This window comes from Leptodactylus fuscus, chromosome 4 (genome assembly GCF_031893055.1).
Source record: "Leptodactylus fuscus isolate aLepFus1 chromosome 4, aLepFus1.hap2, whole genome shotgun sequence".
NCBI classification, from domain to species: Eukaryota; Metazoa; Chordata; class Amphibia; order Anura; family Leptodactylidae; genus Leptodactylus; species Leptodactylus fuscus.
Window position 1 is genome coordinate 33,008,093 of NC_134268.1, and position 22,228 is coordinate 33,030,320.

At 44.1% G+C, this 22,228-nt stretch overlaps 1 protein-coding gene across 1 annotated transcript; it reads right to left on the reverse strand.

Annotated features, from left to right (window-relative positions):
* Positions 1–3,355: 3,355 nt before the first annotated feature.
* CFAP418 (cilia and flagella associated protein 418) lies at positions 3,356–22,214 on the reverse strand. The gene is made up of 6 exons (XM_075272088.1): positions 22,081–22,214; positions 18,039–18,135; positions 12,444–12,508; positions 11,330–11,395; positions 7,059–7,154; positions 3,356–5,075 (listed from the first exon to the last, which is right to left on the reverse strand). Exons 1-6 carry the CDS (start codon positions 22,194–22,196, stop codon positions 4,916–4,918), a joined length of 600 nt encoding a protein of 199 aa, XP_075128189.1. The 5' UTR covers positions 22,197–22,214; the 3' UTR covers positions 3,356–4,915.
* Between the last annotated feature and the right edge of the window lie 14 nt (positions 22,215–22,228).

Here is a 22,228-nt window from a genome sequence, read left to right on the forward strand (position 1 = left end):
GTCTTTTCGGTCAGTGTTTTGAGGCGGATACAGCCTGAAAATCCTGACCAAAAAACCCAGTGTGAACTTACCCTAATATCTCAGGCAGACATGGAAATCATCACACGTGTGGACTGATGAGACATTGGGTGCTGCCACATGAGGGTGTAAGGCTGGGGCCCCACAGGACGTAAACGCCACGATTTGCCTGCAGTGGAAACGCCGCAGGATAAATCGCGGTGTTTTACAGTCTGGGCAAAGTGGATGGGATTCTAATGAATCCCATGCCCACTTTGCGATTAAAACCGCAGTGTGGATACGCCGCGATTTCGGAAATCTCAGCATGTCAATCGTACCTACAATTGGTATAAATGAAACAGTAAATATGCAGTGGAATCCTCTGCAAACTTTCTGTCTAAAGCGGTGCGGGAAGAACCGCGATTCGTTGACACCGCGTCTTTTCTCTCAGCACTTTTTTGCTGTGGGATGTCCTGTGAGGCCTTAGCCTGAAAATGTTTCCCCTGTGGTTTTCTATAGAAGGCTCCAAGAGGCTACTTTTGTGTAGTGTACGTCTTGGTAAGAGAAGGTTGACTGCTAGATCTGCCTCTATGATGCACTTTAAGACATTTGGCCCAATTTCCAGACTTTGACAAGGGGCGCATGACTGGACTAAAAAGCTAGTATCTAGGCTAGAGGTGCCCAATAGGGTACTACTGTAATCACTTACATATATTCTTATTACAGTCACAATAAGAAAGTTTCATTCCAGTGCAACAACTTCTTCTACTGCATCTTATTTAGAGCTCTGTATTCTATTATTCCTATATTATTTCTTGTATGAATACATTCTATCATTCCTCTTGTCTTGGGGAAGTGTAACTCTTAGCAGTAACCCGGCTGGATTTCCAGTTCCAGGCAATGGGTGTGTCTTTGTAGACATTATATTTAGAATATCCTGTGATATGATGTATCAGCGTATAATTATACTTCTGTACTAACCCGGCGCACAGCAGATACCTACTCAACCAGTACCAGGGATTCCCATAATAGACTTTAATGTCATCTCAGGCATATCATTATAGGCAGCCGGCATTGTCTAGATCTGAACACATGGGGTACTGCTGATAAGTATAATGGATATCTGATGTAGTAAGTATGGCCACCCCTCCATTAAAGTGAACGGGACTGATGGAAATTTGCTGCCGCTCTTACTGCAAGCAGCGCTTTTCTCTCCGCATACCATACGGATCCCATTACAGTCTATGGGGTCCACGGATTTCCTAACGTAACCACTGTTTTATGTGGATTAGGTTTCCATGAACACAGATGTGAACCGGGCCTTAACTGATCATGTGAATATCCTCATTCACTCTCATTGTGCTAAAAATGGTCATTTCACCGAAGTTAAGAAACAGGCACTAGGCATGATACGCATTATTAAATGAGTAGAAGTGGAGAGGTTGTATACATCGTTTATTTTACATAAGATACATTACATTGTAATAACATTGGTGTCTTTGGTTAGTTCTTTCAGATGACAATGATGTAGAAGTAAAATAGTTGGTGATGGCGATAACCAAACAGAGCTATGTATGATGCGTCCATGATGAGAAAGCGTTCTGCCTTGTGAGACCGTCACCACTAGGAAACACAACGCCAAGCCAGCCAAAGTGCATTGTAGGAGATCGCAATATGGCTGTGCCAGAGGCTCCAAGGCCCCTGTATTCGGGTTTGACAACCTGAGGGCTCTGGCACACCCACATTGCTTCATAGTCTCATTTACAATTTGGGACACTAAACTACCCACATGTCCTTATAGACCTGAGGTTTAGTGTCCCAAATTGCCATGTTAGATATCCATCCGTGTCCTCAACTAAAAAAAAATAAACCTTTATACTTATCTAGAGATGAATCCGAGGAGCCCCTGCTCCGGTGTCTGTCTGCATTGACCCCTACATAAAGAAAAACTTGATGAAAGCTTATTTCTTGTTTTTTTTACATTTCATACACATATAGGTGGGGGAGGTTTGAGCATGCATGTGCTCTCAATGGGGAGGTAGGAATAGGCTCATGCCAACCTATTCCACATGCCCAACCTTTCTTCTCCTCAGTAGCTTCCATTAGGACAATGTCTGGACACCTCACGTACATTAGATTGGCGCCAGAACTGGCATATTTGGTGGATATGGCTGACATTAAAGGTGTTTTTTGATCCGTGAAGCCTTTTGGATACTGTTGACCTATCGTCACAATAAGCCATCAGTACCAGATTGGTGGCTTTCGGACACTCGAACCCTGCACCAATCTGCTGTTCCAAGCAACCTCTGGAGGTGGAATGCGTATAGTAACTGTGCCGGAGTGATCTGCTCTCATTCACGAGAACAGGAACAAAGTTGCATACGTCAGCGAGACAGCTATACTGTTCATAGTGCGTCCTGCTTCCGCCTCCGTTCCCTGTATAGGTTTAGAGGATGCCTAGAACAGCTGATCATTGCAGGGCCTGAGTGTGAGTTCCACCTACCTGATACTCAGTAACTATCTGGATGGTAAGTCATTAGTATCAAAAATGCCCCACAAACCAAAAAAACCCTTTCAGGCACTGTTAGGGTAAGTTCACACAGGGTTTTTTGGAGCGGAACCTGAGGCGGAGGCCGCCTCAGGTTCCGCTCCAAAATACGGGTAGATGGTGTGCACCCGCTCCGGATTAGGCCCAAATGAATGGGCGTAGTCTGGAGGAGGGAGTGTCTTCAGGTGAATCAGCCTGAAGAATGAGCTCCCGGAAAAAGGAACTGAGGCAGATACGGCCTCAAAATCCTGACCAAAACCCCACCATGTGAACTTACCTTTAAAGAGGACCTTTCATCAAATTTGGCACAGGCAGTTCTATATACTGCTGAAATTCAGCGCACTGTCAGCTTTCCCGATCTGTGCCCCGGGTAAAGCGCTATCGGTCCCGGTACCGTAGCGCTTTACAGTCAGAAGAGCGTTTCAGTTAGCCAGGGACGCCCTTCTGCCCAGCAGCGTCTATAGCGCTGCATAGTGTGAGCGGGGAGGAACGCCCCCTCCCCTCCTGATAATACTCGTCTATGGACGAGCACTGTGAGCAGAGGGAGGGGGTGTTCCTCCCCGCTCACACTGTATAGCGCGATAGGCACTGCTGTGGAGAAGGACGTTCCTGACTGACTGTCAGAAACGCCCTTCTGACTGTAAAGAGCTACGGTACCGGGACCGATAGCGCTTTACCCGGGGCACAGATCGGGAAAGCCGACAGTGCGCTGAATTCAGCGCACTGTCGGCTTTCCAGCAATATATAGAACTGCCTGTGCCCCGGACCATGAAAGATCCTCTTTAACATCAGAGGATACAACAGGAGGATTTCCCAATGTATTCTTTATATGAAAGAATGGAGCCCAAATATAAGTTAGAGAAATATGCTAAAAGAAGGCTCTAAACATGATGTGAACAGAGCTTAAGGCCTTATACAGAAAGCACCGCCATGTGCATAGACAGTACGGAGCTAAAAAGAATACTTATGGGTTTGCAAACAGATGTGCTGCGGTACTGATGCCCAGTATGGCGCCTCATTACAGAGATCTTCTCCCTTACAAGTAATACTTCTAGGGAATAATACAATATCTAATGGAGCAGGTCACAATGTGACAATCCAACAATTCCTCTAAAAGAGGTATCATAGTGCCCCAGAGAAGTAAATTGGCGTCATAGATTTAATAGGTAACCTTTGTGATCTCCAGTATACACATTATATACTTGCAGCATCCGTTGAATATTCAGGTGTGTATAGTTAAAGTACATGAAGCTCCAGAGATGTCAATTATTTCTTAGCTAAGTATTAGTAATTTTTCCCTCCTGTGTGTAAACAATAGGCATATGGGTCATGGGCGCAAATGATCGCTTACCGGAAACACAGCACAAATACATGCAAAAATATGACAAAATCAGCGACAAGTACCGATGGCTTGTACAGTTTCTTCTTCATAAGATAAAGAAGTGTGTGACTAAGCAGTCAGAACATTATCATCATTGCAAAAGAGGTAAAACTTGTCACACAAGTTGCAAAAAATTTGTGTGTCACGTGACACACCTACAAGCCAGGGCAATATGGCGACAAGTAGCAGGGTGCCATTGTATCCTAATATTGCCTTGTTACATGACAACCAATGCAAGGTACCTAGACATGATAGTTGGTAGATTTCTGTGTGATGACAGACTGTGATTATTTGTGATGGGCAGTATGGTTTTAAAGAGATTTTTTTGGCTAAAATGATTTAAAGGAGTAGTAAGAAGACAGCGCCACTCTCAATGTTGTGGCTGAGCTAAGTCACTGCAGCTTAGCTACCATTCACATAAATGGGAGATCATCTGCAGTACCTGGTCTGGCCACTACATAGAGAAGAGCGCTGTCTGCTTCCTGCTCCATTCTCTGTGTAGCAGTTACTGAGATCACCTGATCAATGGGGGTGTTAGGGGTGTGGGACCCCACAGATGGGATATTAATGACCTATCCTTAGGACAGGTCATCATTAATATAGCTTGGAAAGCTCTGTTAATGTCACTAGCCCACAAGTCGTCATTATGTAGCCCTGGCCATATCGCTGTGGTGACTGATATCCAGTACAACTTCCTTCTTGCATGCCGTTCCCCTGACAATAAGCTGAACACATGGGAGTGGGCTGTAGGTCCCCCATCATTTTCTGCAGGGAAAATGCAAAGAACATCCTTAAAGCGAAAGTCGCCCTCTGCAGCTATACTTGGTAATAGTCGTACATAATAGTATCCACGTACCCTAAAGAGGTCTATGGAGAAGTTATCCTGAGTTATATGCCCCTTTAATAAGGAATTTGTAATACTTAAAGCTCTCTCTATCTCCTTAAGTAATACCATAGTAAAACAGTGACTTGTATGGCGCGGCCAGTCTTCAGTCTGAATGCTTGCCACAAACCCACCGCAGCTGCTGCTCTGTGCAGAGGTCAGTAAGTTTCTGGACGGACCTCCAGCTGCACTGACAGGCGTAGGCTCGGGCTCCCTTCTTCCTTATCATCTTGGTCTGTAGTTTGCTGTGCTCTGGCATACTATTCCTATAAAACAATAAGAGTTAGATAATTCTATAAAGCCATCCCCTTATAAAACAGAGTAACGGAACACAAGGCTGTAAGAAGACACAATGGTTATTAGGATACAAGTGGTCAGAAATAGACCCATTATACAGTACTAGAGGAGATCAGATTCTCTATGCCATTGACTACATGCCTTATAAAAGGAATTTTTGGGAGAGTCTATCAGGTGCGATATGCCTACCAAGTGACTCACAATGCTTCACAGGGCACTTGGACAAATGTGGGTACATACATTTTTTTGCCATGTTGCGAGTGCAGAGAATACTGTAAGCAAATTGCATCGCAACTACCCTGAGTCCAGGTTCACCAAGTGCTCCAAATCTCATTGATAAACCCCACCCAATGCCTCCCCGCTGGCCATGGATCACGGTGCCCACCATAGTACTTGCTAAGCCACATCTATTATCAGTGATGTCACCTAAGGTTGGTCCTTACTCAAGGCCTAGGATGAGGTGTGGGCTGTAGGACTAAGGAGTGCATTGGCCAAACTACCAACTCTTCTATTGTTCCCCAGTCCGACTCCTTCATAAACGACGACAGCCATGGCCAGACAGAAGCAGTAAAGACCCTCTAATTCATTACAAAGCCAGTGATTGATTCCTATGAAAGTTACTATGTAGGAGCGCATAATGCATAATGGTGGTTCAACATCTCCCCCTGTCACTTGTATAGCTGTCCACCAGGCGATCTGTGCAGGACTCAGAGCTGGTAACATTTTCCAACTCCAAAATTGGTCCTGACTCAGACTCCACAGCCCTGGTAGGGTGAGGTTTAGCAGTGAGACCTTGAGCACTTGCTGCATTGACCCGGGTGCCATATGGCATTTGCACTATACTGCATTAAACTTCTTTTACTATGAAATAAAAAAATTAGGAACTTCAAAAAAGATCTGTGCCCACATGTCTGTAAGTGGCCTACCGAGCAGTGTGAGTCATGTAGTTGGCATATGTCACCAGACAAGAAACATCCCTAAAAGCAGAACAAAGGAGAATAAAAGAAACCCATTTTATATAATAAAATGTTTTACTATGGCAATGCTTTCTGTTTCTCAGTGCTGCCCCCTGCTGATCAATGCAATCCATGTCAGCTGACAATGGATGGACTATGGATAGGGGATAACTAGAAGCTCAGACCCCACTTATCAGGAGAATGGGGGGCTTTCACCCATCTGAATGCAGTATTGATCGGGCAGCGGCTATCTCTACCCCACTGATATGAATGGAGAGGGGCCCCTGTGCTGCCTGCCCGCCGCTGCTTTCAAAATGGGGATGAAAGTCTCCCATTCTCCTGATCAGTGGGGGAACTGAGCAGCCAGACCCCAATTATTCTTCTTTTGCAGAAAAACCCCTTTAATTGATTGGCATCACTATGGGTGCCTGACAGATCCTCGTGACTCGCAATGGTGTTAGGTGCACGCTGCTCTAGCTTTCCAGACAAATTTGGCAAAATGTGCAGTGGAGCCTCTAAAGCAGATGTGACCTTTGTCTTATAGGGAACCAGAAAGGCTCACATTCCTAAACCTATGCTTGAAGCTAAATATACTAGAACACAATGAGTTTCGCATGGACAGGGACACTATCACTTCCACCACTAGCGGTCATTTCTAGTACTTTAGCTAAATTCTAAACTGGTCGATTGAGTCTGAGCAGAAGTCGTCTTCTTGACCCTGAAGGAGTTCCTTTCTTTCCCATATCCACTCTTAAGTAAATGCCAGATATAATGGCAGAAGTTGTATCTGTGTAGCTATTGAATCCGTGTCACTTCCCTGGCTTGAGACATATTGAGAGATATTGTTCACCCGCATCTCGGTCATTCCAGACAATACAGCGTATGCAGGTTAGGTATATGTGCTTAGTGCCGCCTGCCTGGTACGGAGAGGAAGTGTTCGGCATGTCTGGTTGTTAGGTAACACTTAGCTTAAGTGCTGCAATCTTACAAATGTACCTGAAGAAGAGGTAGTCGCAGGATGTGTCCCAATTGTAGTCATCAAATGTCACAATGCTAAAATCGCAGGCGGTGCAGCGCAGCTGGTTACAAGCTCTGGAGAAAGGGAAGAACAAGGAGCGCGGCGTAGTCTTGTGGTTATAAGAACGTGTTACAGGAAGTGCACACAATACAAAGACTCATTTTATGTAATACTCACCATTGTATAAGTCTCCTCAGGTCAATAGAAACTGCTTGAGCTCAAATTTGCAAGTGCAGAGCGAGACAACAGTCAGAAACCACGTCAATATATGTACGGCACCAAGTATTACAATGGCCCTACTCCTACCATTATGTGTCAGGCACAGGCCACCCAACTCCTCCGCAACACTGAAAGTCACCAACCTGACTAGAAAGTCATAGAAGGACTTGTTCTAAGGAACAGATGGGTATGTAATAAGCTGCTTTTATTATTTCCATAGTGCAATGGACATTATTATATTGATTCCATAGTGCTGTACATTATTATATTAATTCAATGGTGCTGTACATTATTATATAAATTCTATAGTGCTGTACATTATTATATTAATCCCATAGTACTCTGTACATTATTGTATTAACGCCATGGTGCTGTACATTATTATATTAATTCCATGGTGCTGTACATTATTATATTAATCCCATAGTGCTGTACATTATTATATAATTCCATGGTGCTGTACATTATTATATTAATTCCATGGTGCTGTACATTATTATATTAATTCCATGGTGCTGTACATTATTATATTAATTCCATGGTGCTCTGCACATTATTATATTAATCCCATAGTGCTCTGTACATTATTGTATTAACGCCATGGTGCTGTACATTATTATATTAATTCCATGGTTCTGTACATTATTATATTAATTCCATGGTGCTCTGCACATTATTATATTAATCCCATAGTGCTCTGCACATTATTATATTAACTCCATGGTGCTGTACATTATTATATTAATTCCATGGTGCTGTACATTATTATATTAATTCCATGGTGCTGTACATTATTATATTAATTCCATGGTGCTGTACATTATTATATTAATTCCATGGTGCTGTACATTATTATATTAATTCCATGGTGCTCTGCACATTATTATATTAATCCCATAGTGCTCTGCACATTATTATATTAACTCCATGGTGCTGTACATTATTATATTAATTCCATGGTGCTGTACATTATTATATTAATTCCATGGTGCTGTACATTATTATATTAATTCCATGGTTCTGTACATTATTATATTAATTCCATGGTGCTCTGCACATTATTATATTAATCCCATAGTGCTCTGCACATTATTATATTAACTCCATGGTGCTGTACATTATTATATTAATTCCATGGTGCTGTACATTATTATATTAATTCCATGGTGCTGTACATTATTATATTAATTCCATGGTGCTGTACATTATTATATTAATTCCATGGTGCTGTACATTATTATATTAATTCCATGGTGCTGAACATTATTATATTAATTCCATGGTGCTGAACATTATTATATAATTCCATGGTGCTGAACATTATTATATTAATATCCATGGTGCTCTGTACATTATTATATTAATTCCATGGTGCTGTACATTATTATATTAATCCTATGGTGCTGTACATTATTATATTAATTCCATGGTTCTGTACATTATTATATAATTCCATGGTGCTGAACATTATTATATTAATTCCATGGTGCTGTACATTATTGTATTAATTCCATGGTGCTGTACATTTAAGGGTTTACATACAATACACAAAATATACAAAACAAGTACTAACAGTGACCAGCTGGTACAGAGGGATACAGGGCCCTGTCTGCAAGGGCTTACAGTCTGAGGGCAGTAGGCAGAGAGCAGGATGGTCTGGTGCAGGGCAAGTGAGTTATATTAGTTCCTGACTGGAGTATATTTCCATTCTGGTGCACGAGTTTAGCCTGAGTTTCTAACAACCTATAGCCTCTTAATAAGACGCCTTAGCCTTGTGCCAGTTGGCGACTTTATTAAGACTGGCATACAGAACACCAGTATTAGCAAATTCTCCCAACTGTTTACACCTGGAGGCAGAAAACCAGCCCTGATCAAGTCCAACAGGTGCTTACAAGGAAAAGCTCTTACGCACTACACCTGTGACAGCGGGACACCATGCAACAACTTACATTCTAAGAATACCTGCCATTAATTCTTACTACAAGTCAGAAAAGCTGACAGGTCCTACTTCTTGGAATCCACACCTATCTCAAGAAAGGTGCCAGGAATTAAGATTTCCTAAAATACTGAAGAGAAAGTAAAGGGGAATATTATATTGTTATATGGGTGGAGCGTATTACTGTACAGGATCATTTCTGATATAGCAGAGCTCAATATCCAAATGCAGATCTTGCGAGTTAAGTTGTGTAGGTTTACCCGCAGTCACATGGAAAACTGCAAGTAACACTGTGCTAACAACTTGTGCTCTGCTACATCTGTACCTACAATCCTACACAACTGTGACAGAAAATATTGTCGTGTCTTACTTGTACTGGCAACCATAAGGTAGAGGTACATTTACATTCAGAAACCCAATCATAGTAAGGACCCACTTGAGGCTAAAACCCCACGGGACGCCCTGCAGCAATAAAGCGTTGCAGAAAAAAACCCGGCGGCAATGCATCACGGTTCTTCCCGCAGTGCTTTAAACAGAAAGTTTGTGGACTTTCTGTTCCAATTCTATCTATAGGGAAACCACTGGCGTTTCTATACATATAATTGACATGCTGTGATTTCCAAAATCCGCGGAGCCCGGCCTAAGGCTAAGGCCCCAGGGGGATATCTGCAGCACTAAAGCGCTGTGGGAAGAACCGCTGCATGAACACATTGCGGTTCTTTCCGCAGCGCTTTTAAGAGAAAGTTCACAGAGTTTTCCTCCGCGGACTTTCTCTTAACATTATATCTACAGGAAAGCTGCTGGCGTTTCCGTAGAAATAATTGACATGCTACGATTTGCAAAGCCGCAACAGCTTTCCAAATCGCAGCATGTCCGCGCTGAAATCTTTTCCGCAAAGTGGGGATGGGATTTGCATGAACCCCATCCACTATGCCTGCACTGTACAACGCCGCGATTTTTCCTGCAGCGTCTGCGCTGCAGACAAATTGCGGGGTTTCGGGTCCATGAGGCTCCGGCCTAAAGGAGTTTTTCTTCTATACATAATAGAATTTCCTTATTTCCTATTGGGTAGAATTCCTAGTCTGAGCTACGCTGCGTATTATGGGATTTGCAGTTTTCACTTTATCTCTAAAACTATAATCACACTCTGCTTCAGCAACTGAAAGAAGATAACATTGGATTGAAACTGGGATAGTGATAAAACATTTGTAACTGGTTCATTCCTTAAAAATTTAGCTTCACAGCAATAGATCAGTGTAAAAAAAAATGGACGTGCACTGCTGCTGATCTTCCCTTCAATTTGGCTTTATTATTTATTCTGGCAAATCAATGGCGCCACCTACTGTTCATGTACAAATCTGCATAAAATCTGAAAAAATCCTGAACCCTGCAGCTTGAGTATCATGTGTGATGGGAAAATATATCATGTTTGTTAGAGCCTATGCAGAAAAGGTGGACAAATATGCTAATAAATGCGGATTATGTTTTGTGCCTTGCACTATGATATGTCTTTCCATTTTTTATTTTTTGGAGGGTGATACACAAGTATAATGTAACTTCTTTATAGGGTTGTAGTAGACTTATAGGTCTGGGAAACCCCTTTAAAGTGATATTGCTGCAACCTCTTCATTACCAGGTACATTACCATATATTCTGTAGTAGCTGTGCATGACAACGCAGCTTACTACAGGTTTGTCCCATACAAGTGAATAGGGTAAAGATATGTGTATACTATGCCTGGTCATGAAGAGGATGCCAACACTCATTCCACCATAACCATGACCGCCCGTGAGCGTTTTGTGCCTGTCCGCGGGGAAACCGTCCTGCATGTCCGACTTTGTGTCTGGTTAAAAAAAATGGTTTTGCCGCGGACAGGCACAAAACGCTCACGGGCAGTCACTTTGCAAACCCATTCAAGTGAATGGGTTTGAAAACTGACCACTGGGTTTCCTGACCACTGTCCAGTATCTCTGGCAGAAGACGGAAACCCAGTAGGATTGCCTAAAGCGGGCTCGGGCGCAGGTGTGAACCCACCCTTAGGTGACCTGTACTGTGCAGCGGTGAAAGAGAACACGAGCAGGATGAGATACCTACCGTTCAGAAACAGCAGTCCCAATACCGAAAGGAATCATACTTCCTCCAAGGTATGCCGGACAGCATCTGTAACACAGCAAGACATGAGCGATTTAATTCTAGATTTGCAGTTTTATTGAAATCCACAGTGCATGCTCAAAGAGAGGAAAGTCCTTCCAATACATCATCAGCCCTAATACCGGTCCATACACACTTGTTTTATATCTAACCCCAATTTGATGTGAATATAAAGTCACTTTAAATGCAGTCTGCCCTTTCAAGGGGTTACATCATGAAAAGTATTGAAGCTCTATCCCTCCGCAGTCAAACCCCCACCAATCCCAAGAATGGTGTATTCTTTCACCCTGACCACATCCATGCCTGGCTAAAGTTAAGTTCAATGGGCAGTGATAGGGTTGGTCGGGGCGTAGGGTCTGGATGGACCCCTCTGTTTCCGGGATTGCAAGGGCGGGCATCATAACTAGCAAGCTGAAGTATCTGCCCATTGTGACTACTTCAGACACATTTGCGTACTCTGAGCTGCTTTTTAAAAGCTTATAATTTTGGGCTTTGTGGTCAGAAATCTGACTGAGGGACATGATTGTAAAGTGTCATACGGCGTGCAGTAGCTCCTGGTGCTGGATTGGAGTCAAACAAGGATATGACAGGTTCCATTTAAGATAATATAAAAAGAAAAGCATTGGTATCAAACGTTGGTGATGCAAATACGAAAACAGGGTCGTGGAGTCACTAGGCCAAATCCCCAACTCCTTAACATAAGGCTGCGAGCCAGGGTCAGACAGAAGCAGCAAAGATCCTCTAATTCAGGAAAAAGCCAGCGATGGATTCCTATGAATGTAACCATGTAACAAACTATGTATCTAATTATACAATATTAATAATTAAATTATAATTAATCATTTTATTTTGAAGTCGTAGTCGGTAACTATTTTCCAACTGGAGCTAAAATTGTCCCCTCCACTGACCCCACAGCCCTGCATGAAGACAACGTCATGGCTTCTTATGGTCTATAGTAGCTGGGTCTTCAAGGGGATGTCTGTCTGCACTACTATGTTCCAGCTCATGGATTTCTATGAGATACTACGTTACTACACCTCCATTGTACAGTACTTACTTTTTACTGGAATGTTGTCTGGATGTTTTGCAGGATTGTTGTCCTGTGGATTTTGCGTTTTGTGTCTAAAATGAAACAAGAAGGAATCCAATAGTCAGCAATGAATGACCGACACTTAGACAGCAGCAAACACAAGACTATGCAAAGCTGCATGTCCAGCAATGACCTATAACTGGGAACAGGATCACCAGCGGGAACTATTCACTGAATTTTGAAAAGGTGGACAATCCCTTTAATATTCCCAGATAGGGCGGGTTCACACCTGCGCCCGGTCTCCGCTTTGTGGGTTTCCGTCTGAGAACCTGGACAGGAGACGGAAACCCGGCAGTCAGTGTCTGCCCGTGAGCGTCTTCTGGTCTCCGCAGCGAAACCGTTTTCTTTTTTTAACCAGACACAAAGTCCTGCATGTCCGACTTTGTATCCAGTTAAAAAAACGGTTTCACCACGGAGAGGCAGAAGACGCTCACGGGCGGACACTCTTCAAACCCAATCAATTGAATGGGTTTGAAAACTGACTGCCGGTTTCCATCTCCTGTCCAGTTCCTCGGGCAGAAGATGGAAACCTGCAAAGTGGAGACTGGGCGCAGATGTGAACCCGCCTTTAGATGACGGCATCTCTCATCTGACTTATCTCAGTACGTCTCACTTTACCGCACAGTCACTGCATGCTGAGTGTGTGTATGGGGAAGTCAAGTTGTACTGCCCCAATCTGAAAGAGGACATATTCAAGATGCCCTAAAATAAGAGATGGCAACAAATATTTCAACTTCCACCTTGTCATTCCACCTAGTGAGGCCTTTGCTGATCACTCATTATTTTGACAAACGCTTTTGTTTTCCAGGTGTTTTGTTTTCTTATACTGAATTCCATGGGGGAGATGCCTAAAACATTACCATCTCTAGACCACGCTGCATTGTCAAAGGTCCCTGACCCAAAAACACACCAAAAGTGAGAAAAAACCTGAAAAAATACCAGAATGTTTATAGTGCATTCCTTAAAGGAGTATTTCCATGTTCCTTGCTCACCAGTCTTCGCTGCTGCAAAGACTTCTTTCTTCCTGGTTTTCCACGTCAATTGGTGGGCGGGGTTTCATATGCAAAGCCATACTGTCCGACTACCTCTAGTTTAGCTCTGCCCCAAATTATTATGTAGCTCCGCCCACCACATAGCGTGATCCTATGGGACGACTGAAGGGCCTGTGATGTCATCAAAGGTCCTATAACACTTGGATTTAGCTTGTTCTATATAGAGTCGGCTAAATCCTAGTGGGCTAAGGGACCAGGTCCTTCTATCCACTAGCTTTTAGCCTGCTCTATATAAGAAAGCTAAATCCTATTGAGCAGAGGGACCAGGTCCCACTAGGATTTAGACTGTTTTATATAAGAAAGTAGCACTCATTTCCCCCCTCCTTTATCTGAGAGAAGGAAGCTAGGTCACATGTGTGGTGTAGACACAGGCAGGGCCGCCATAAGGAATTTTGGGGCCCCATACAGCCTAAGTGTCTGCCCCCCCCCCCCCGCCATTTTAAAACTACTTTAATTTGCGACATACCCATTCTGTATTACATTTCCCTTTATTTAGCAGCATTACAAGGCTTAATCAGATTCTATTTGCAGGTATAATCTGCTACGTGTGAAAGCGCCTATAGAGAGCCAAAACCATCTATAAGAGCCCTCCTAATAAATCCTCAGGGCTTATTCACATTGCGTTTTTGGCCTCCCTTGCCGGGATATGTTGGTAACCAGTCAGAATCAGCTGTCAACTTATCCCTGCACGAAGAACTGGCCATTAAAAAAAGGGGGGGGGGGCCTGCAGTTCTCCGTGCAGGGATAAGTGGGGAGCTGATTGTGACTGGTTACCAACGTATCCCGGCAAGGGAGGCCAAAAACGCAATGTGAACACTCCTTTATAGTGAAAGTCCCACCCCCAAACAGGCTGCTATGCTAGTAACATAGCAGCCTACATCATTATTAATACAAAGCACACATACCTTTGGAGGTATTGTGTGCCTTGTAGTTCTCCAGCTAAAAGCTTATATATTATTGCCCCAGACGTTCCCTCTCCGCAGTGCTGCACACCTGATGTCCCAACAATCCCCCCCCGTCCACCTTCTAACATCTTTCCACTGCCCCCTGTACCCATACCTCCCAACTTTTGAAGAACCAAAAGAGGGACAAAATGTGCGGCGCGCTTTGCGCGCCGCGGCAAATTTAGCCCCACCCACTGTTATGTTGACTCCACCCATTCTTATTAATTTTTCATGTGCCCGCACACAGTATAATCCTCCTACAGTCACCCGTACATTATATGTCCCTCTCTATCTCTCCCCCAGCTTCATATACACCCTTCATCTGCCCCCAGTTTCATGTCTCCCCATCCATTTCTGCCACCAGTTTCATGTCCCCCCCTCCATCTCTGCCCCCAGTTTCATGTCCCCTCCATCTCTGTCCTGTTTCATGTCCCCCATCTCTACCCCCAGATTCATGTCCCTCCATCTCTGCCCCCATATTCATGTCCCCTCCATCTCTGTCCTGTTTCATGTCCCCCATCTCTACCCCCAGATTCATGCCCTCCATCTCTGCCCCCCAGATTCATGTCCCTCCATCTCTGCCCCTATACTCATGTCCCCTCCATCTCTGTCCTGTTTCATGTCCCCCATCTCTACCCCCAGATTCATGCCCTCCATCTCTGCCCCCCAGATTCATGTCCCTCCATCTCTGCCCCCATATTCATGTCCCCTCCATCTCTGCCCCCAGATTCATGTCCCCTCCATCTCTGCCCCCAGATTCATGTCCCCTCCATCTCTGCCCCCATATTCATGTCCCCTCCATCTCTGCCCCCATATTCATGTCCCCTCCATCTCTGCCCCCATATTCATGTCCCCTCCATCTCTGCCCCCATATTCATGTCCCCTCCATCTCTGCCCCCATATTCATGTCCCCTCCATCTCTGCCCCCATATTCATGTCCCTTCCATCTCTGCCCCCAGATTCATGTCCCCCCCATCTCTGCTCCCATATTCATGTCCCTCCATCTCTGCCCCCATTGTAATGCCGTCCTCTCCATCTCTGCCCCCATATTCATGTCCCTCCATCTCTGTCCCCATTGTCATGCCGTCCTCTCTCTGCCCCCAGTTTCACGTTCCACATTACACTGACTGACTTACCTTCTCCTTCGTTCCCTCGCAGCTCTCTGCGCACCTCTCTCTCAATGGCGCACAGTTATAGACGCGATGTGACGTCATCACATCGCGTCTACAAGCCAGTAGCGGAGGCGGCGAAGCGAGGAGCTGACACAGGTCAGCTCCTCGCTTCAGCCGCATATGTGACAGCGAGAGAGGCGCACAGCAGCGAAGCAAGGAGCTGACCTGTGTCAGCATCTCGCTTCGCTGCTACCGCCGGCTACTGGCTTTTAGACGCGATGTGATCACATCGCGTCTACAAGCCAGTAGCAGCGGTGGCAGCGAAGCGAGGAGCTGACACAGGTCAGCTCCTCGTATCAGCCGCATATGTGTCAGCGAGAGAGGCACGCAGCGGTGAAGCGAGGAGCTGACCTGTGTCAGCTCCTTGCTTCAGCCGCGTATGTCTTCAACTCAGATCTGCGTCCTCTGGATGCAGATCTGAGTTGAAATAGGACATACACAATGACTGCTACGGGCGCCGTCACACAGTGGCGGGCCAAAACTGGGCCCCCCCCATTTTTCAATTTGGCCAGGCCCCTGACGCCAGTACCAGTAGTACTGGCCTATCGGCGGCCCTGGACACAGGAACAGCTACAGACACAGGCTCACTCCCGTGCACTTAGCTCCTCCTCCCTCCCCCCCTGAGAGCAGGCAGCTACCTCACTTGACATTAGAGCAGATAATCCCAAGGTCCATAGAAACGCAGTGTCAACAATGAAGTGAATAAATTAAGATAGTGGACAAACAAAGCAGTTTTGCTGAAGCAGTGTTTTTAGGAAAAGTCTTAAATCCACATTAACAAGCAGTATAGATAGGATCCTTGATATGGGGCAACCCCTTTAACTTCATACCACTTTGCAGCTTTTGGTTTTGCTGGAAAAATACCACAAAAAATAAATGCTATGTACGAAACCACCCTTACAGATGATGTACGCTCTGTGCTATAAAAACTACCCTGAAAATAAGCTCATCCCAGGGATACAGCAGGAATCTGAGGGTGATCTGGCAGAAAGTATTCAACTCTACTGCAGGGACACCATAGGGAAAGGGCTTACTGAACACAGCCAGTCAAGGGTTTCCCAAGATTACAACTTTTCCCCCATTCACATAAGAATTTCTGTCCCCCTTTGAATGGAGCGATGGTCAAGCATGCATGCTGTGTCTTCATTCCTTTATGGGACTGCTGGCGTTAGTTGAGCGCTGTATTCTATCTTTGGCAGCCTTATAGACCAGGGGTCCCAAAATCAGTTGGGTAAATTGGCTGCACATACCGTATATACTCGAGTATAAGTCGACCCGAATATAAGCCGAGGCCCCTAATTTTACCACAAAAAACTGAGAAAACTTATTGACTCGAGTATAATCCGAGGGGGGGAAATGCAGCAGCTACTGGAAAATTTCAAAAATTAAAATGGTCGGAGTTTTTGGGTGCAGTAGTTGCTGTGTGCTGGGAAAGGGGAGGGGGTGTTTAGGTTGTCTGTCTGCCCCTTCCCTGAGCTTGAGGACTGAGTTTTTTCCCCCCAATTGGAACTCAGCCTGGCTGAATATAGGGGATCTGCAGTGCTCCTATTAACCCCTTCCTGACGGGACAGGAGCACTGCAGATCCCCTATATTCAGTAGACCGGGCACTGTCAGACACAGGGATACCTAATGTGTTTGTGTGTCACAGTCATTTTCTACTTTTATATGTATTCTAGGGAAAGGAGGGATTTACAACTTTTATTTACTTTATTTTTTTTATTATATATATTTTTTTAAAGCTTCTCTTTTTTCACTATTTTATGGGAGATTCTATACATTACTATTGCGGCTGGTCATAGACCCCCCTCCCAAAAAAAAAATTATTATTTTTTTTTGCTTGACTCGAGTATAAGCCGAGGGGGGCTTTTTCAGCACAAAAACTGTGCTGAAAAATTCGGCTTATACTCAAGTATATACGGTAATAAAAATGTGAAGGTGACAGTCTGTATTCCTTATATTGGCCTCATACAGTAAAATGGCCCTCAGCAATTGTTGCCAACACAGTGATATAGAGATCATTATTAGTATGGTACAGTTCTTCCCTCACTGCTCCCCAGCCATGCTCAGGGCATACTGCTGTGACGTGTGATGTGTGCCCGGGGCAGAAAGGGCTGTGGAGCGGAGCGGTAAGTACTGCACTCATACTGCCCTATGTGCCTTTCAGCTCTGCCAGTTTCAGAGCCGGGTTGGGGTTCCTCTTCTCCCCGTTTCTAAAATACAGCTGCATTTTTTACAACCGGATTAGCAGAACTAGGGAGGATTGGCTGTATCCTACCCCCACTTGCTATAGACTGACTGGAGATATAATGCATATTCTCTACCATTATCATACATTAGATAGTTGTGTATAATCGGTAAACAATATTGTCCAGCTGCTATGGATTGTGTAATACCTTGTTGTCTTCATGGAAGCGGACATCCAGTATATCTTCAATCAAATCATCCACATTTTCATCATCAAAAGATGTGATCTTTGCTGGATTTTTAGACCTAAAAATAAAGAATAACTTCCTATAAATCCCAATCAATTATTAACCAAGATAAGCACTGTGTGCGGTTACAGGGGTATCGCAATCTCACAAAGGGATTCCATGTAACCGGGATATGCAACCACTTTCTGATTGGTGCGGGTCTGGCCTCTGGGACTCCCACTGATCCTGAGGATGAAGCTTTATTACCATAGTTTTCTGGGTAGGGAAACTGTAGTTCAGCCCATTTATATGGACTTCAGCTCCCTTGCACTTTGCATGGTGGGGTGTAATTACATTTTGTCTCCATCATTGCAGCACATATTTTTCTGCAATAGGTGAATGGGATTTGCTAGAATCTCATCCACACTGCAGGGACTGTAAAAAGCTGTGGCTTACTCCGCTGTGTTTATGCCATGTGGGGCCCCAGCCTAAAGGTTAAGGCCCTACATTGTGGAAACGCAGCTTTTTTTGCTACAGATTTTTTTGGGAAAAAAAAACTGCATTTCTGCAATGTGGTGCCTCAGCCTAAAGGTGCTGACAAGTGTGTGACTGCCTGCCACAATTTTAGAATCAGAACTATGACATGGTCCAGGTGGTGAGATCATGGTAGGAGGTCACACCATAGTCAGTGCGTCAATTGGAAGCAGTTCAGTACTACAAACCATGGCAGACACCAGGGGCTTAGGGTAAGTTCACATGAGGTTTTTTTTGGTCAGGATTTTGAGGCCGTATCCGCCTCAAAATCCTGACCAAAAAGACGTCTCCCATTGAAATCAATGGGAGCCGATCAGTTCTATTTTCCGGGAGCCGTTTGTTCCGGCTCCTGGAAAAAAAGAAGTGAGGTGCTCATTCTTTGAGGCAGATTTGCCTCGCGACATCCCCCTGAAGACACTCCATTTATTTGGGCCTAATCCAGAGCGGAGTGCACTGCACCGGCATCCAGTCGTAGCTACCCGTATTTTTGTCCAGAACCGTGTGAACTTACCCCAAGTCTTGGGTTTTTGCTGCACGCTCAATGGCAAGGATTAACTTTGTATTTTTCTGCCATGTATTATAGGCCGTGTGACCAGATCCTTGTAGTTTTTCTTTTTAAATCCTTGACCTAAATTTCTATTGTCTATTTGCAGTCTGAATGGGTGCCGAGGTCTCAGTCACGTCCTTACTTGTGATGGGTATGAGGCGCCTGTTGTGCCCCTTATTTATTTGTGATGCGACTGGCCTGTCACATGGAGATGGCAGATGTTGAAAAATCTCTCTGGGTCTGGGAAAGTTGTCAACTCTTTCGGGATGCCGGGAGGTCAATCCTTTATAAGGCAATGGGGTTGGCCTGGTCACCATCGTCAACAGAAGAGAACATGGCAGTGCTCACACTACTTGTGCATTCACAAGGGGACTCACATCCCTGTGATCAGACCCCCAGACATCACACCATCGGACCCCCAGAGATCGCACCATCGGACCCCCAGAGATCGCACCATCGGACCCCCAGAGATCGCACCATCGGACCCCCAGAGATCACACCATCGGACCCCCAGAGATCGCACCATCGGACCCCCAGACATCACACCATCGGACCCCCAGAGATCACACCATCGGACCCCCAGAGATCGCACCATTGGACCCCCGGAGATCGCACCATTGGACCCCCAGAGATCGCACCATTGGACCCCCAGAGATCACACCATTGGACCCCCAGAGATCGCGCCATCGGACCCCCAGAGATCGCGCCATCGGACCCCCAGAGATCACACCATTGGACCCCCAGAGATCACACCATTGGACCCCCAGAGATCACACCATTGGACCCCCAGAGATCGCGCCATCGGACCCCCAGAGATCGCGCCATCGGACCCCCGGAGATCACACCATCGGACCCCCAGAGATCACACCATCGGACCCCCAGAGATCACACCATTGGGCCCCCAGAGATCACACACGGGTCATTCCGTGTCAAGTGAACCAATGATTTTTCCCTCTATATTTTTAATTCTTTTGAGATTTTGTCATTTGGTGATAGTGTGTCAGAGAATGCAAAATGTGAAGAAAAAAAATTCTAGAATTTTTTTTTGATTTTTAATTGATTTTCAAAGTTCAGAAAAAGTGCGAATTTCTGTGTTGCCTGCCTTTACATTTCTCCTCATAACTTAGGCTAGGAAAAAGATAGAGAAACAAAATAAACGCCATTCTACTCAGAACTATACAGGCTTTCACCAAATATGTCACAAGAGTATCTTTGTTAATATTTTACCCATGTGAACGCAAACGCAAAATTTTAAAACGCATTTCCGAAAAAAATGTTTTATTTAAAAATTTCAAAAAAATGCACATGGGCCTGCTATGCCCTTAGCCACATCTGCACCAAAATTCAAGTTGGGATCGCGATGGGATAATATTTATAAATATAACTATTACAGTGTCATTCCGAAAATCTTGAATTCAGATCTGTTCAGCCTGTGGACAGTGAAGTCCATGAAGTGGTAGAAGGCGGCACAAGATTGGCAATGGATGACATAACTGGTTATGTGACCTGTGAATATGATCGGCGCTGGTGGCTGGCTACTGTACTCTCCAAAGATTGTGAAAATGGACACAATAAAATTGACTTTTTTGCATCCTTCTGGTCCAGCACCATCCTTTGTGTATCCAAGAAAACCAGACATTTTACAAGTCAACAAAAATCAGATATTAACTCAGGTGGAGCCTAACACCATGACAGGCCGTACATACTCTGACACAAAAGGAAATGGCCATTGCTAGTAAGCGCTTATGGACAAGATTACATTTCACTCACTAGAAAGGACAAATTGATGATAAAAGGCCAGTAGTTTAAAAATGTCCTATTGTTGGATTAGTTCATATTTTATAGAATGAGGATTTATCTACTGGACTATTTTTCTTAATAAATTACATGTTTAGTGATATAATAAAAAAAACAATTGTTACATGTAGAAATCGATGTTATTAATATTGGTTCTTGTACTCTTGTTAACATATAATTAGGATGAGACTATATAGAAAATCGCACTTGAGGATATGAGCAGCTTTTTTCTTTCGGTTTGTTCAATGCATTCAGGTTGAAAATGCTGGACAAGTTGTGTTATGATGATAAGATGTATTTATTCTGGCACTTATGGGATTTGTTTTTTGTTTCTCTTTATTGTTGCATATAAATGTTGAATTCAGCAAGTTGTAATTTGAAAAGAAAAAAGGAAGAAGCTCACACAAACATAAAATCAGATGATTCAAGGCTTAAAAAAAAAAAAAAAAAAATTGATCCCAATTTGGTCCCAAGTTGAAAACCTGTACAAATATAACCAAGAACACAAGTAACACAAATGCATTTTTTTCACAATTTTAGAACATACGTTTTTTTTCACAATTGCGCATCAAAACTTTGAATTTGATTTCTCCAAAACAAAATATAAAGAAACATCGTCTTGTGACATATCAAATGAAAGCCGGCACCGCTCAGAGAAAAATGATGCCTCTCCCACCTATTTATCTTAATTCTAGCCCAAGATATGTTAAAAAATGTAAAGCCATACCAGGCCAAAATTCACACTTTTTCAAACCTTTAGAAGTCTATAAAAAATTAACTGATGAAGAAAAAAATTCAAAACTTTTTATTTGTAATTAACTTAAGTTGTACTTCATAAAAAATAAAAATAAAAAAAATCTAAAGACGTCAGGTAAAAAAAATATTCCTATTTGGATCACTTGATATGGAATGACCCACACTTATCCCCTATTGTATGGTGAGGGGACAAGTGTGACTAGAGCCAATCCCCCTTTACAACCCCATGTGTGACCACTGCCTATTAGGGCCCCCAGTATTACCTTCTATTAGGTCAGATCTAATAGGGCCTCCCTTTATAATCTACATCTTACTACCACAGAGAGAATCGGAGCCATCTGTATAGTAGCTGGTGTAGTAGGAGCAGCCACACCATCATGGCCTCCGCACCTTGTCCGCTCCTTCCTGCCAGAGGCCGCCGCTCTCCTCTCAGCTCCTCCAGGCCCCGGGTGACAGTACTTCCTCTCCACTTCGTCCAGGAGCTGCTCCAGATCATCGTCAGCCATTGCAGAGCTTCTCCGCTCCGTCCCACGCAGCA